The 18,626-nt window shown below is 37.8% G+C and overlaps 1 protein-coding gene across 1 annotated transcript in view; it reads left to right on the top strand.

Moving 5' to 3' along the window:
* znhit6 (zinc finger HIT-type containing 6) overlaps nucleotides 1–18,626 on the top strand; it is a 51,373-nt gene that overhangs the window by 20,785 nt on the left and 11,962 nt on the right. The window contains exons 5-7 of the mRNA XM_061975669.2: nucleotides 3,778–3,881; nucleotides 15,330–15,398; nucleotides 17,222–17,302. Coding sequence (XP_061831653.2) covers nucleotides 3,778–3,881; nucleotides 15,330–15,398; nucleotides 17,222–17,302 — 254 coding nt within the window. The remainder of the gene's footprint in view (nucleotides 1–3,777; nucleotides 3,882–15,329; nucleotides 15,399–17,221; nucleotides 17,303–18,626) is intronic.

Below are 18,626 nucleotides of genomic sequence, written 5' to 3'. Positions count from 1 at the left end.
TTAGCTTAATTTGCTAATTCAAACAATAATTGGAAATAACCAGAGATGATCTTAACATTTTTTTTAAATGAAATATTTCCAAAGGCAGTCTTGTTTTAATGTGTGCTGACTGATGACATTATGATTTTCTTTTTTAGTATGATTGTTTTGTTAATGACTGAGTAAATCCAAATGATTCTTCCTCCTCACTACTGTGAGCTTTTTCTACTAGAGTTTAGCAATTGCTAAAGTGCTTAATTTGTAACCGTACGATTTAAACTTTAAATCTTTCAAATTTTAAAATGATTTTGGTGCTTTAAATCAGAGATTTGTGACCCATTGGGGTTCTGTGGAGGTAGTGGCCATGGCGTGAATTTTTTATGTGACTAGACTTATTTTGAAATATTTTTTTTAATATTTTCCCTCTATGTTTTCCATGAATGTTAATGTCTCTAATATACATTAACATTAATCCAATTGGCAGGTAGCCCATTCTCAGCGAACTGCTATTTTATGTTTAAATGTGAATTTGGATCGGAAAAAATCATCCAAAACTGCAAACAACACTCTATTTGCAGTACATGCCGTGACGTGCATATTAACCAAGCTATATCGACATTGTTATTGTAAGAGCCAACACTGAGAAACTACTTTACTGGCAGTGTGACACATCACCTTGCTCACACTGCTCCTCTGATCATTAGCGAGTAGACAGCTTCTAACTACTAGCTAACTTGAGCTGCTAACAACGTTGGTTGCGACTCACCATAAAAATAAAGAAGAAGCTTGAGCTGCTGCTGCTGTATTGTCTTTGAGTTAGTAAAAGTTAATGCTATGTTATAAATCATACATCTCACTCAGGGTTTCCCCTAGACTTCCAAGATACCTGTGGCGGTGGGGGCGTGGTTATGGGTGTTGTCACCATGACATCATCAAGTAATTTCCATCATTTGCTATGATATATATATATTTTTCAAACACTCAGAAAATGTATACATACATTTAAAAACAAATCTGTTATTATTCATTGGTATTAACATATATTTTTTTATTGTTTTGCCATGATTTTAATTTTTGTTGCTTTTTGTACAATGTACTTAGTACATATAACTACCGTACTGCAACATTGCTACGAAGCATTTTTATCTGAGGAGTGAGGATTATTCTAAATTAACCAGCTCAAGGAGAACACAAGTGCTGAAAAATACAACATCCCAGTGAGGGCGGACATTATGAGTCACTATTTTATGTTCTTATTTGAAACTTTTTGCGCATATTAAATGCTAGGATTGCTATGCGCTCTGTAAAATCAGTGTGCTGAGGAAATAAGTTTTGGTAATGCTTAAAATGACCAAAATATTTAAATATTACATGTTACCCCTGGATGTTTTTTTAGTGGGATTTGTCGGTGGTATAGATTGTAGGGATATGGCAAAAAAATAGATCACGATGAATTTTTTCATATCATCCACACAATTTTTATTTATTTTTTATTAAACAGATTGTCCTCTGTAGAATTATAGCGAGCACCACATTCCTACTGTTTGCTACTGCAGTATCTTGTAACAGGCATTTCCACCCTGTTTGATTAAGGTAACATATGCAAACAGCAGATAACTGTCATTATGTTTGTATCTATGATTGTGTTTACTAGAGATGCAACAATACAGGTAACCCACGCAATGGTCCGTACCTAGTTTTAGCACCATGGTTTTGCTTTTTTTGGGTACGTTTTGTGGGGGTAAATTAACAACTTTTCTGCCTCTCAAAGTTATTTTGGTTTTTTTGCTTGTCATCACAAACATTCTGCAGTAAACAAAGTATAATTGGTGTGGTGAATATTATAAAACTTTTATTTCAAGTTAACATTTACTAAACAACAATTTCGAATGGTAAATTATCATTTGTATTCTTTAATTACTTGTATACATCAGTGTTTCTCACCAGTGCTTTGGCAAACAAGTTGTGGAGTTTTTAAAACTCAAATTCTGTATTTTGTATTCTGTATTTTCATTCATTATAAGAATACTGAATGAAATTACATCAAAGTGCAGTTTGAACATGAGGTACTGTAAAATAATGTATATCAACACATAAAACAAGTTTAATGATTATTTCAGGAACAAAATGTTTTGTTTTTTTATCCACAAACAAACGAAAAGAACCCAATGTGTAGTACATGTTATAACAGAGGAGTGGAATCTTTGCAAACACAAACAAAAAGTCTGATTAAAATATTTAGATATAAAAATGCCTTTTCTGATTAAATTAGTGGGTGTGTTGATTCTCCCAGTCGGGACCAATACAGCCACATAGACGTTCTGAGTGCCTGCAAGTCCGCATTGAAGGCCGAAATACTGGTGAGCTGTAGAAGATAGTGAAAGTAAAAACTGTCCCTAAAGCCGCTGCAACTTTTTAATGTTGTGTTTCAACTTCTGTGCTAGTGTTAGCCATATTTTAATTTGTTCTTCTGGGCTGCAATTCCAGCTGTGTAAGAGGAAGAGGCACATTGCTGATTGAACATTCAATATGTTGTGACAAGCCTCACTTTTGCAACCGTGGAACGGGAGGTCGCGCACACGTACATATTTTCACACAAACACACGCAAACGTACACAACTACCGGTACACACATATTCACAGACACACACAGATCAAGGTCAATAATAATGAATTACAAATATGTAGCCATCCTCATACAACCCCTTTCTGCGGTGGCTCCAAACTATGTCAATATGGTTTTTATTTTGGATGCTTTGTGCTTGTTAAATCAAGATTATTTGCAGTGATGCTCCATTGCTGGAATGTTAACAGTGACTCCTTCAGAGGTCAAATCGGTCAAAAATAATGAAACTTTTTCATCTACCGTACTTCTTGGAGAAAAGCACTGATAAAGGCTTGGAACATGATGAGTTGGATGATTTAGCTTCTTCTAGTGCATTGCAAGTCCTATGATCTGGTGGTAGACATGCCTAACTCCTATCGTTTTAATAAATCTCTTACCATCACTAATTGCCTGCCAGTCTGAAGCCATGAAAGACGTAAATGAGCAGCAGAAAGGTAAATCTTTGCCCTTTAACATTTTAGATGAAGGCACTAAAGTCAGGTTCAATGATGCAGAACAGATGTTTGGTATTTAGACATATTTGTCTAAAGGAACCCTCCACCCCCACTTTCTTTCCTCCTAAATTGAAATGTCAGCCAACCTTTAGTTGCAACAAAATCTGCTCAAGGCTAAGGAGAAGCTTTCTTTTTTCAGAGAACGATGGTTTTGTCACAATTTGCCTGCTATAGACTGTTTTATACATGTGTATGTGTATGTGTCGTTCCTTGCTACATCACGCTTCACATGTTGCGGTTTCACCATATTGAGGATGTTTTTTTGTCCTAAATGAAGCAAAAATATCTATACTACAGTAGTATTCGCCACTAGCTAATACCAAACAAATCTGTTCAGTATCATGGCCACTGCAGCCTCAGCATCATTACTATATTGGATTGGATTAAAACAGCGTAAAAGTGACTAAAGGGTGTTGTTCCATGTTTAGAGGGCTCTTATAATGTTGAAAAATATATTTCGAAGATTGAAAACAGTTTTATTATGCTCTAGCTATGAAAATATTGGATTTATAATTAGTGATTCCTACTTTGCGGAAATGTATTTCTCATCGTCATGTCCGGAACCAATTAACAGCAATAAACAAGTGACATCTGTATTTGTGTTTTTTCCTTTTCTGTGAGGTACAGCTGTAACACTTCTTGTATGTCACTCTAATGTTGCGTGTTTTTCTTGTGCAGGTGAAGAAGCTGATAGTCAATGCCAGAAAGATGAACATCACACTGAGAACACTTCCCAGCACATTCACCAAGAGCAAAGAAAACTCCACCATCTTTCTGCATAAGTAAGAAGTCACAATTACTCTGATAAGCATGACACATTTTGAATTCATGCAGAAGAATATGCCTCACATCACTGGTAATGTTGCATTACATATTTCATATGTTACATATTTACACATCTGCTTAATTTTTTTTACCATAGTTCTTCCATATCTGAAGTTACGACTGATTTATAGGTATGTCAGCAATTGAAGAGAACCATTAGTATTTATTTAGTAAGGGAGTGGAATGTTGGAACTTAAAAAAACAAAAAAAATTCTCAATGGCATTTAGTCATCAAATGGGATTAATATATTATCGCATACATATGCATATAAAATAATCAATCAATCAATCAAAGTTCATTTATATAGCCCTAAATCACGAGTGTCTCAAAGGGCTGCACAAGCCACAACGACATCCTCGGCTCAGATCCCACATCAGGGCAAGAAAAAAACTCAACCCAATGGGATTACAATGAGAAACCTTGGAATAATAAGTGTTGCTATGTATGTTGAATTACCACAGGGTGGCACTCTTGCTAAGCCCTAAAAGTTACATACAACCTCACGCTGCTGAAATTACTTTGTGGCATCCTCCTGTAAGCAATGGGATATTTGCATCAATGCATACACCAGCTGACCAACCACCAATAAACAAATATACACACACAATTACAGGTGGAGCATAGGCCAAGCAGCCTATACATTACACTGTACTGCACAGTGCAGTATTATTAATTAGGATGTTTGTGCCGATACCAGTATATTGTACCACTATTATGTATACCACCATTATAATATAAAAACATGTACTTTAATTAGTGCTGTCAAATGATATTTTTTAAAGAATCAGATTAATCACACTTAAATTTGGATTAATCACGATTAATCACAGGTTATTACTCACGTGAAAAATTTAAAATAACCTAAAAAAGAGCCAAACATTTTGACACAAATGCAATGTTATTGTCATAATGTCATCCAGGAACATTTTTTTTTTTTTAATTATTGAATGTACGTCATTTATTTGCTCAAATCTTGATAACCGTTTTATTTAAAGTCCAGTCAGGGTGTATTTTGGAGTGAAATTTTACAGGGAGCACTCCAGTCGCAGTCTCCTCACTCATCTTTGCATTGACTATAAAGCAACCCGTGCCAACTTGCACTTAACCATTTGCAATTAAGGTAAAGGAGCCAGTAAGGTACATTCAAAATACATTATGCGATTAATCTGCGTCTATACATGATTAATGCAATATTTTTTGTGATTGATCACATAAATTAACTACTTAGTTTTGACAGCCGTAGTTAAAACAGGTTTGCCTTTTTTGTTGGGAGACACTAAGGTTTTTGAAATGTGATTTTAAAATCACTATGTGCTAAAGAGTGACAATAATAAACACAAATTGTAATAAAGTACATAAGAAAAGGGCGCTGTATTGGTAAACATTTAGACAGCCTTCACAGAGAGTGTTGAAAGTATCATTGGCAGATGTATGTCCGGTGTAGTGACAACATCTTGACTGAATGTAGCTCGATTTTATTCAATGGAAAATATTTTGGTCATCTGTTTGATAAATGCATATAGGAAAAAAAGACTGTTTTGTGGTTGAATCTGCTTGTCAATGTGTTAGTTGCAGCACTCTGGATGAGATTATATTAGTTTAACACCTGCTTTGTCAGTTTTGCAAAAAATGCATTACAGTAATGTGGTCTGATTGAAAAAATAGCGCAAGTCACAAAGTCAGAATTCGCCAAACCATGAATTTACACATGAAAAACGTTTACAAACGAGGACACCCAATGAAATACAGTAACTTGTCTACTCTTATACAATTTTGCACAACGGGTGGAAATCTGGGCAAATATACAGCCACATCTGTACTAATAAAACATAATGTTTGGTACTACTACCATAATGTGCCCATAAACATCTTATTTTGTCAATTCTCCTTACCCATGGTCATTTGTTGTGCAAGATGAGTGCATAGTCTCAGGGTTCGATAATAGAGATACTATCCTGTCAGTTGGTTTTAAACAACTTTGTTTTTTAAATTCAAATTTATATTACATATCAGATTAGGGATGTAACAGTATGAAAAATGTCATATCTCGTTTATTGTGAACAAAATTATTTAGGTTATCATCATGGCGGTATTGTTGAAACTGCTCAAAAAGTACTAATAAACACTGAACTATTTTAACCAAGTTTTATTTAAATAAATAAATAATGAGGTACACACAGACAGTCTGCTTTCCTTCGCAGAAGAAACATTAAAGGGGTCATATTACGCTAAATCTATTTTTCTTAACGGTTTGCACGTTTTTGTGTATTTGGGATCCCCATAATTCCCGAACATTTTGATCCAAACCATGAAGACCAAGGCTGAGTTATTGATAAAACACTTTTGCCCCTTTCCAAACAAGTCGTTTGGAATTCAAGACGATTGTGACGTACGTATGTTGCCTTAGTTACATCAGCAGCTGTCTCCTTATATGGTAGAGGTTTACCAGACGAACTTTGGCGAGTTTTAATCAGTTGTAGTCAATAAATTCCTTATTTTTCGCTATCCTCTTGTTGTGGGGCAGACTGACTCATAGATACACATGCATGCTAAAATGCTTCGCTGTTGCCATTTCTAATATAAAGTACAAACCCTGTTTCCATATGAGTGGGGAAATTGTGTTAGATGTAAATATAAACGGAATACAATGATTTGCAAATCATTTTCAACCCATATTCAGTTGAATATGCTACAAAGACAACATATTTGATGTTCAAACTGATAAACATTTTTTTTTGCAAATAATCATTAACTTTAGAATTGAATGCCAGCAACACGTGACAAAGAAGTTGGGAAAGGTGGCAATAAATACTGATAAAGTTGAGGAATGCTCATCAAACACTTATTTGGAACATCCCACAGGTGAACAGGCAAATTGGGAACAGGTGGGTGCCATGATTGGGTATAAAAGTAGATTCCATGAAATGCTCAGTCATTCACAAACAAGGATGGGGCGAGGGTCACCACTTTGTCAACAAATGCGTGAGCAAATTGTTGAACAGTTTAAGAAAAACCTTTCTCAACCAGCTATTGCAAGGAATTTAGGGATTTCATCATCTACGGTCCGTAAAATCATCAAAGGGTTCAGAGAATCTGGAGAAATCACTGCACGTAAGCGGCAAGGCCGAAAACCAACATTGAATGCCCGTAACCTTCGATTCCTTAGGCGGTAGTGCATCAAAAACCGACATCAGTGTGTAAAGGATATCACCACATGGGCTCAGGAACATTTCAGAAAACCACTGTCAGTCACTCCAGTGTGTTGCTACATCTGTAAGTGCAAGTTAAAACTGTACTATGCAAAGCAAAAGCCATTTATTAACAACACCCAGAAACACCACCGGTTTCGCTGGGCCCGAGCTCATCTAAAATGGACTAATGCCAAAGTGGAAAAGTGTTCTGTGGTCTGACAAGTCCACATTTCAAATTGTTTTTGGAAACTGTGGACGCCGTGTCCTCCGAACCAAAGGGAAAAATAACCATCCGGACTGTTAAAGCCGCAAAGTTCAAAAGCCAGCATCTGTGATGGTATGGGGGTGTATCAGTGCCCAAGGCATGGATAACTTACACATCTGTGAAGGCACCATTAATGCTGAAAGGTACATAAGTTTTGGAGCAACATATGTTGCCATCCAAGCAACTACTTTTTCGTGGACGCCCCTGCTTATTTCAGCAAGACAATGCCAAGCCACATTCTGCACGTGTTACAACAGCGTGGTTTCATAGTAAAAGAGTGCAGTTACTAGACTTGTCTGCCTGTATTCTAGACCTGTCTCCCATTGAAAATGTGTGGCGCATTATGAAGCCTAAAATGCGACGACGGAGACCCCGGACTGTTGAACAACTTAAGCTGTACATCAAGCAAGAATGGGAAATAATTCCACCTGAAAAGCTTCAAAAAATGGTCTCCCCTGTTCCCAAACGTTTACTGAGTGTTGTTAAAAGACAAGGCCATTTAACACAGTGGTAAAGATGCCCCTGTGCCAACTCTATTGCAATGTGTTTCTGCCATTAAATTCCAAGATAATGATTATTCGCAAAAAAAAAACAAGTTTCTCATTTCGAACATTAAATATCTTGTCTTTGCAGTGTATTCAATTGAACATAAGTTGAAAAGGATTTCCAAATCATTGTATTCTGTTTTTATTTCGGATTTACACAACGTGCCAACTTCACTGGTTTTGGGTTTTGTAGACAAAGATCCATTTGCAAAACACATTTACAGCAATGGTCATTTTAGAGTCTCCCAATAGCCTAAAATGCCTGTTTTTACGGTGTTTGAAAAAGTTTACACACACAACATGTAAACTCCACACAGAGATGTTGCTATAAATATTTATATCTGGATCTACAGACCGTTAGGCTGACATGCTAACCCCCAACGCATTGTGTGCGGCCAATTATTGGTTACATACATGATGAATTTATGTCAGGGCTGTCAGTTTATTGCATATTTCATCACCCCCAAATAAATGGCTGGGAATGATTGAAATTTCCATTATGAGTACTATGCATCAATGTTTTTTGAACTGTTTGTGGACTTAGCTACTTTGGTTAGTTTTTATTTGTAGTAGAATGCCCTGCGTCCCCAAGAGGGACAAGCGGTAGAAAATGGATGAATTGCTTTCTACGTATTTCATGGTCTGCCGTGAAAATTGTTTTTCTTTTCCAGGGTTGCCGTCCAAAAATCTGCTTGTGGTAACTATCTTTTAATAGTTTAGCTGGCTTCCCAACTTTTTCACATTTCACAATTTATTTTACCCTCAAGAGTGTCAATTAAAGATAAACATAGTGACACATTATTGCACTTGGACACTGTTATTTTCGGTCTCCCAATGTAAAGCAGCTGCCTCATTAGTCTAGCAGATGGTACACAATAACTTTTTTTAAATGACAATTTCTGCCTTCTCATCCATCTGTCTCCATCACCTCATCCATTGAGGTTAGAATCCATGACTATGGAGCTTTGCATACATTTGTCATAACTTTGTGGCAAGGCCTCAAAGGTCGGCCAACCTTATCCATCAGTGTTGTCTTGCTTTGGCGCCTGATGGACAGAAATAAAGGAGCCAGGTTTTCTTGAAATGTGCCCTTTTTTAATGTGTCCAATACATAATCCAGTCGGATAGATTCCTGCTATATGTTCCAGGCGACTTTGTAGTGTGGATGACACTAGAAATCCAAACAATTCAATCAGCAAAGCTAATATTGTCTATTTTGAGATTTGTTTCACATATTAAAATTCGACACCTTTGCAGTGCTGTTTAAAATCTTAGAGCAGTGTTTTTCAACCTCTGTGCCGTGGCACACTAGTGTGCCGTGAGATACAGTCTGGTGTGCCGTGGGAGATTAATGTAATTTCACGTAATTGGGTTAAAAATATTTTTTGCAAACCAGTAATTATAATCCGCAAATAATGTGTCGTTGTTGAGTGTCTGTACTGTCTCGAGCTTGGCAGAGTAACCATGTAATACTCTTCCATATCAGTAGGTGGCAGCAGGTAGCTAATTGCATTGTAGATGTCGGGAACATGGTTTGTCGTGATCACAATGTGCAGGTAAAAAGGTAACTAACGCTTAAACCAAAAATAGACAAAAGGTGAGTGCCGCTAAGAAAAGGCATTGAAGCTTAAGAATGGCTATGCAAAATTAAACCACAACTGAACTTGCTGCAAAGTAAACAAAACAAGAATGCTGGACGACAGCAAAGATTTACAGCGTGTGGAGCAGACGGCGTACACAAAGTACATCCGTACATGACATTGACAATCAACAATGTCCCCACAAAGAAGGATAGCGTCCACACAATTTAAATAGTTTTGATTGCCAAAACAAAGCAGGTGCAGGGAATAGCGTTCAAGGAAGACATGAAATTGCTACAGGAAAATACCAACAAAACAGGAAAAGCCACCGAAATAGGACCGCAAGACAAGAACTAAAACACGACACACAGAAAAAAACCTCAAAATAAGTCACAGCGTGATGTGACAGGTCGTGACAGTACACCTACTTTGAGACAAGAGTTATAGTGAAGCATGTTTGTTATGGTTTGAATTCATTTACAACAATTGCGAAAATGACTTTTTATTGTCAATATCGGCTGCTGAGTTTCATTTTTCAATGATTTCTGCTGGTTGTGTGCCTTGGGATTTTTTCAATGAAGAAAACGTGCCTTGGCTCAGAAAAGGTTGAAAAACACTGTCTTAGAGCACCTCCACCTTATTGTTTTAATGAACATTTTGAGCAGCTCGTTGTAATATTGGTTGATGTCTTTTTATTTATTTTATTTTTTTTCAAACTACTGTCTCCCTCTCATTTTGCCAATGATTTGTGGCACTTATCTCAGGTATGCACTGCAGCCTTCCCTGAAATAGTTGAATACATTTTAGCAAGCCCCTTTTTCCAGCCAAATGCATAGTTTCCATTTGCTCTAACAACAGAATATTGGCATCACACCTGGTGCCCCACCTTTATTTTCTTGCATGTGCAAGCATATACAGGCCTCTACATACACATGGTCCCGTACTGACGTATTAAAGAGGAAACTCAGCCAGCAAGTGCATACGTTCCTCTGACTAAGGGGTTACAAGTGTCAGTCCCACCTACAATTACATAGGGAATCTCCTCCCAGACCCCCTTTTTTATTGTACTGTACAGTTCACACGCAACCATCGCCTGCGAGTTCATTAGCTACAGCTTTACAATGTAGAGACTTGGCCAGTTTGACACATTTTCATCTTCTAACTCTGTACACATGAAATACATTTAGGTTGTATACCAAAGCAGGGTAGTAGTTGCAAGCGAACGTGTCCAATAGGGCAGCGATGCCCAACCACCGATTGGTACCGGGCCGCACAAGAAATTAAAAAAAAAAGTTTTTAAATTTTTTTTTAAATTTAATTAAATCAACATAAAAAACACAATATATACATTATATATCAATATAGATCAATACAGTCTGCAGGGATACAGTCCGTAAGCACACATGACTGTATTTCTTTATGAACCCCCCCCCGTGTTGACCGGTCCGCAGCTTAAAAAAAGGTTAGGGACCACTGCATTAGGGGACATCAGAGCAACCAAAGTTTAAACTAGTGTATTAATCTTACAACTATTTGGCACTTATGTCAAAGTAGTAAGCACTTTGTCACTTTCGATGTGATACTAATATTGGCGTATTGAGTATTGGTCAAGACCGATATTGATTGGATACAGTTTCAGCACGATTCAGGAATATTGCTTTATAGTATGGAATGTTAGAAAATAATCGATCAATGGAAAACTCAGAGAATGGAAGTATATGAAAAACACTAACCTATTTATTATCAACAGTCTGGAATGGACTTTAGCTGTCTTTAAGTTGAAGTGGTGCGGTTAATGTTTTTTGGAGACACCTAGTGGCCATAATAACGAATTGTGTTAAGATAATGAAACAGTAAGTTGAATGATGGGGGACATTTGTTACTGGATACTTTCTAATAAATTTTTGCCTCGAAGACTTGGTGTCTGTCAGTAATATGCAACTATAATTATTTGATACTTGCTTTTATGCTGACAACATGCTGAAAGACTGCTTGTATCAGAGCCCCTATATCGGAGATTTTAGATGCAAGCTGTTAAATGATACCGCTATATATTTTATCTGAGCGTTTTACACAATCAGTATCAGATCGGGTAACATCAACTGGTAACCATACATGTGTAACTACTGAATGTAAAAATGTATATGTATATTTAGCATACTGTTTTAATAAAATAGGAATTCACTATACACCTTGAGATAATTTTAACTTGCATTTGTCTGAAACTCGGCTAAAAGCTGGAGTTACATGTATTTAGAACATTCTTTTTTTTATTTTTAAACGCTACAACTACGTACTGTACAACTAAGTCACTTTTGTTTATTTGTTGTCTGTTCCACCATTGTTCTTTTTGTAATAAAATCCATCCACAGGGCAAGCCAGCTGATTTTGCACCATTTTGCCTGTATACAGTAATACTATGCGATTACTTGTCATGTTCCACATGACATTTTGGACTTTGGGTTGGTGCTTTCCCTGTTTCTTCCACACTTTATTGTTGTGTGCTTTTATATATATATATATATATATATATATATATATATATATATATATATATATATATTTTACATATGTTTCCTATTTTGGTTCTTGCTCCTGCCCAATGACTGTGTGTAGGAAACAGGGCGCAGCGGTCTTACATTTTCTAATTAGCTCTTTAAAATGGAGTCATCGTCGCAAAGACAAATATGACTCATTGTGTTTGTCATGCGTTTGATTTGTTCATGTTATTTCTTGATATATTTGGTATACTACTTTATATCACTAAATGTGAAGTGAATTACGTTTTATATAGCGCTTTTTCTCAAGTGACTCAAAGCGCTTTACATTGTGAAACCCAATATCTAAGTTACATTTAAACCAGTGTGGGTGGCACTGGGAGCAGGTGGGTAAAGTGTCTTGCCCAAGGACACAACAGCAGTGACTAGGATGGTGGAAGCGGGGATTGAACCTGCAACCCTTAAGTTGCTGGCACGGCCGCTCCACCAACCGAGCTATACCGCTCATGGCAGATAGCGTAGTTTCGTTTTGTCTGCTTCCTACTATTTTTATTCTGTGCCTTTTATTTATTGAGATCTCTGTGCGACTCCCTTTGTTGTGTGGTCTGATTTATTTATTTACTAAATCCTGATTTTACAGGCAGCAATGTCCTTGCATCCTGGGGTAAGCTGAACCTAATCATGTCCGAATGTAACAGTTTTAAGCGTTAAAGACGCCAAAAGTTATTAGATAATCAATTAAATTTGATCACAAGCTCTACTGGAAATTTAACATAAAATAACTGAGTGGTAAAATAGCAAAACGTATTGGAATCCTAACAATAACAGAGCCTATTGTGAATCACAAAACCTTGCACATTCTATGTTGCACACTCTTTTTGCCATATCAAAATGATTCTGTGGAAGTCTGGGGTGATAGAAGAGCACCTTACAAAAGTAAGGTGCTCTTCCTTCCATCTACTTCCGCTTATCCGAGGTCGGGTCGCGGGGGCAGCAGCTTAAGCAGGGAAGCCCACACTTCCCTCTCCCCAGCCACTTCGTCCAGCTTCTCCCGGGGGATCCCGAGGCGTTCCCAGGCCAGCCGGGAGACATAGTCTTCCCAACGTGTCCTGGGTCTTCCCCGTGGCCTCCTACCGGTCGGACGTGTCCGAAACACCTCCCTCGGGAGGCGTTCGGGTGGCATCCTGACCAGATGCCCGAACCACCTCATCTGGCTCCTCTCGATGTGGAAGAGCAGCGGCTTTACTTTGAGCTCCCCCCGGATGACAGAGCTTCTCACCCTATCTCTAAGGGAGAGCCCCGCCACCCGGCGGAGGAAACTCATTTCGGCCGCTTGTACCCGTGATCTTGTCCTTTCAGTCAGAACCCAAAGCTCATGACCATAGGTGAGGATGGGAACGTAGATCGACCGGTAAATCGAGAGCTTTTGCCCCTGCACTATTTATAAAGTCACAAACCATACAATTTATGTGAATGGTATGGTGTATATGTGGATTTCAAAACTGCACAAATAATATTGAAAGCAAGATATCCTACATGATCTTCTACCACCGAACATCTAAAACATGATCAGACCTACAGATGGAAAATATAATTTGACGATTTAATTGAATTTAAAGCAGCTTTGTCAACACAACTTTTAAAAGTACAGTATGTGCAGATGTCATATTTGTGGGGTGACTTATTTGAATCAGTTATATGAGGAAATTAAAGCAATAACAATATTATTTAAAAACTAAATACATTTAAAACATTTATATTTCATTGGTACAACAAAGAGGAAGAAGTAAAAAAATATCTTAAGGGTGTAATCATGAAAATATTTATACACAGTACATTTGATAAAATGCAGGGTAGGATGTCCAGTTTTGATTTTATGTCAAATCCGATCTTTATATGTAGTCGTTTACCTCACTCGAAAAATGCAATGTCAAATATGAACGCAATCTGAAGTCACACGTGCTGCAGTGTTTACAGAAGTAAACACGGCTCCAATTCTAGTAGGTCTTAGTCCCGGTGGATTTGTGTCAATTTTAAGTATATTGTGCATTCAAAACTCACATTTTCTGAACGGAATTATTGCGCAGAGTAGATAAAGAAGGAAGAGGGCAATTATTTTTTACTCCTGCAGTTTGCGGGACATTTTTTTCAATGTCTGCACTGAAGAGCGTGTGGACGAGCAGTCGGAGACCGCTAGTGGAACATTGACATGAGTTCCTAAAACATATTATTTTTGCCTGTTTTCTGCTCATTTGTCAACTTATTAGTTTGCCATCGTCGATTTTAGCGAATAATTGTGACCCATCGACGTTCTGGTTGGATGAATGCGACCGTAGCGTTCACATTGCATTCACATCACATACACATCCTATTATATCCACACACGAAAGAAGCCTGGGTCGGATTTGAAAAATTCTGAATTGCACTGTTCACATTGACATGGAAAAATCTGATACAGGTCACATGGGCATAAAAAATCGGAATTGACCTGCAGTGTGATCAAGGATCTTTGTGAATGAAATTAAATATATGTATCCTGGTGATATACTTAATACTGTCAAGTATTAGATGATTATGTATCGTATTGATTATTAAAAATCCTATTTGAGTGATGGGGCAGGACAATATAAGCTTTTGCTTCTTCCTACTCTTTTTTTTGGACACATCACATGTTTTTTTTCTTTGTTTTTTTTCTGTTATTCTTACTATTGTTTTTTATTTGCAAATGGAGATATTGTATTGAAGATGTTTTTTTTCAATTGTGTACAACTGTAAATGGTTTGTTCTTTTAGAAATAAATTGGTTAAATTAGGGGCGGTATAGCTCGGTTGGTAGAGCGGCCGTGCCAGCAACTTGAGGGTTGCAGGTTCAATCCCCGCATCCGCCATCCTAGTTACTGCCGTTGTGTCCTTGGGCAAGACACTTTACCCACCTGCTCCCAGTGCCACCCACACTGGTTTAAATGTAACTTAGATATTGGGTTTCACTATGTAAAGCGCTTTGAGTCACTAGAGAAAAGCGCTATATAAATATAATTCACTTCACTTCACAAATTGAAGTTACCGCACAAAAGTTAGTTTTGCTGTTTTGGTTTTATTTTGTTGGGGGGATTTTTGACAGCCCTGTGAAAATATTTACAAATTCCTTGTTTAAAAGAGTTATGTTTCATTGAAGTGAAACTGGTGACTAAAGGGCTTTAGAAAACTTGAAAGTCATGTCATATCAGATTGAAAGCAATAATCTTGTGATGGACTATTCGTTGTCAATCCTAACTGTATTTGTAAAGCTCAAACTAAAAACAAATTGAACTTTGTTCCCTTTTTAGAGAAAAACTGTTTCTCTGGCACCTGAAGATCATGTTTCCTCAGAGTGGTGCAGAATTCAGCCAGAGGAGGTAAGTTAGATTCAAATTCCTAAATAAAGGGGCATTTGATAAGATGTTACCTTTATGTTACTGTTCAATTATCTTGAATGGCCCGTTTGCAACTTTAAATAAAACAATATCACAAAAACACCACCGTCCAGCTTATGTTGCCATCAGTGGTTTACCAAAACATATATATATATATATATATATATAAATGTCAAGATTTTTCCAAATTACAAATTTGCATGTTCTCCCCGTGACTGCGTGGGTTCCCTCCGGGTACTCCGGCTTCCTCCCACTTCCAAAGACATGCACCTGGGGATAAGTTGATTGGCAACACTAAATTGGCCCTAGTGTGTGGATGTGAGTGTGAATGTTGTCTGTCTATCTGTGTTGGCCCTGCGATGAGGTGGTGACTTGTCCAGGGTGTACCCCGCCTTCCGCCCGATTGTAGCTGAGATAGGCTCCAGCGCCCCCCGCGACCCCAAAGGGAATAAGCGGTAGAAATGGATGGATGGATAATTGTATTGAATTAAAAAAATGCTCACGTACATACAGGAATCATGTTGTGCACATACACAAAAGCAGTCCCAGAGAAGCAACTAACTTTTCATATCATGTTTTTGTTACAATGGATAGAATATACATTAAATGATGGCTAACATTAGCTAGCCAAATCGCTAACATTATCTTAACAACTCATAAAGCTAATGAGCGTGTCTTTATACAATCGGTACAGGAAGACACGATCGGTCCACGCATGCGCAAAGACTGTCTCACTTCCTTCATTTGCATGTATTACGACGGAGCTTCAGCAACGTCACATGCTGTGATATTTGAATCCATCCATCCCTCCATCCATTTTCTACCACTTGTCCCTTTCGTAGTCGCGGGGGGGTACTGGAGCCTATCTCAGCTGCATTCGGGCGGTAGGCGGGCTACACCCTGGACAAGTTGCCACCTCATCGCAGGGCCAACACAGATAGACAGACAACATTCACACTCACATTCACACACGAGGGCCAATTTAGTGTTGCCAATCAACCTATCCCCAGGTGCATGTCTTTGGAGGTGGGAGGAAGCCGGAGTACCCGGAGAGAACCCACGCAGTCACGGGGAGAACATGCAAACTCCACACAGAAAGATACCGAGCCCAGGATTGAACCCAGGACCTTCGTAATGTGAGGCACAGACACTAACCCCTGTTTCACCGTGCTGCCCTGTGATATTTGAACATTATATTAATTATTTTGTACAAAAATAAAATCATACACAACAGAAAAAGAGAACAACTATAAGAAAATGAACAGTATTATCCCCACAATTTCAGTAACTTTCACTCTACTGTCATTGCACTGAATGACGGGTGCAGGCACATCTGAATTGTTATTAAACAAAAATATGTATTGGCAATTGGCAGTTTTGTGAATTGATTCAATGTAAAAGTATTGAAACAGATTGATTACTATATTTCGTTAAAATTTTCATTCAAGTTTCTGTACGGATAAGATAGTTTGTGACAGTCAATTGGTAAAAGTGACAGCTCGCACATACCTAACTGCAGTAAGACTGCCTTAAATTAGGTCGACTGGGAGTGACGTAAATTTGCGCATGCGTGGGACCGATTATGTCTTCCAGTACCAAGCACTTGCGCTTGTTACGTACGAGTGTAGTTTATGTGCAATGCGCACTAAAAGCTGTAAGAGGGCAGGATAATAATGTTTAAAACAAAACGGAAAGTTAGCGCCCTACGCATCCGCATAAAGGTTGCGAACAAGCCCTTTATTTAGCAAGCTTTATTAAGTAAATTGTACTTTTTTATTCATGGTGTTTTTTAAATTTCATTTTAGGGTGTCTCACGGACTAACACTTGAACATATCTTGACTCCTTATATACACCCTACAGAGTCCGATCCCGTGATACGCCAAAAGTAAGTATTTTCTACTTGATGCTGTTTCTTGTATTTGTTCTTTTTAGTTGCTGAACAACAGAACAGAGCTAAGCGCTTAATACAATGGGCATAACTGTAACCTAATTTAGTTGCGATTTAGTTCCAATAAAATGATCATATATGAATGTATTACACATGCATGATCATCATCTGTCTTCTGTGCATGTAGGATATGTGGCATACATTTTCATATGACTGTGGACTAAGCTTTAACATTTACATTCATATACCATATGTAGAGGTAATTTTGCATTTTCAGCTTTTTATAAACATGCTGAGTATTATCTTTTATGGTAGTGTTTCCCACTTTCTTTCTGTCATGTTGTCAACCTTTTTTGCATTGTTATTATTTTAGTCAGCCACAGATCTTAATGGGACCCACTGAGAGAAATGAGTGTGACTGAGCAGCGAGCTTATCTTGGTAGAATATATTATGCATTCATGAATAAATAGCATTTTCTGCTCTTTCATACTCCTAGTACAAATTGTAAAGGTTTATACATGTTAGGTCGTTTAAGGTCATATGAAAAAACCTTAAAAACAAACAAAAAAATACACCATAAAATAAAATGTAAATACACACCTAAATTAAATAAAACAAAGGAAAACTTCCACAAAAAAATCCGGAACAAAAAATATTGTTGTCTTTTTAAATATAGACAAAAAGGCGCAAAATGAAAGAAGTAAAACAATAAATCTCAGGATATGAATAACTAACATACATGCAAAAATAATGATAGAAAGAACGTTGACAGATTCCTTTCTTTTAATTCCGGCAACTGCTCAAATTAACTTAAAGCTATTATTGCGTTTACTCGTTGAGTAAAGAATGTAAAAGTTGCCACAAAGCAGTGATGAAATACGCTGCAACAATACTCTGTCATAAAAGAAACCAATACATGCTTAAAAATAGTCATCCAGCCATCCATTTTCTACTGCTTGTCCTTTTCGGGGGTGCCGGGGTCTATCCCAGCTGCACACGGGCGAAAGGCGGGGTACACCCGGGACAAGTTGCCACCTCATCGCAGGGCTAACACAAATAGACCGACAACATTCACACATGAGGGCCAATTTAGTGTTGCTAATCAGCCTATCCCCAGGTGCATGTCTTTGGAGGTGGGAGGAAGCCGGAGTACCCGAAGGGAACCCATGTAGTCACGGGGAGAAAATGCAAACTCCACACAGAAAGATCCTGAGCCCGGGAATCGAACCCAGGACATTCTTATTATGAGGCACCAGCATTAACAACTGCGCCACTGTGCTGCCCTAAAAATAACCAAAACTCCAAATCAACACTAAGGGG

Source organism: Nerophis lumbriciformis, linkage group LG14, assembly GCF_033978685.3.
Source record: "Nerophis lumbriciformis linkage group LG14, RoL_Nlum_v2.1, whole genome shotgun sequence".
NCBI classification, from domain to species: domain Eukaryota; kingdom Metazoa; phylum Chordata; class Actinopteri; order Syngnathiformes; family Syngnathidae; genus Nerophis; species Nerophis lumbriciformis.
The sequence above is the reverse complement of the archived record's forward strand: the minus strand, read 5'-3'. Positions and strand labels throughout refer to the sequence as shown.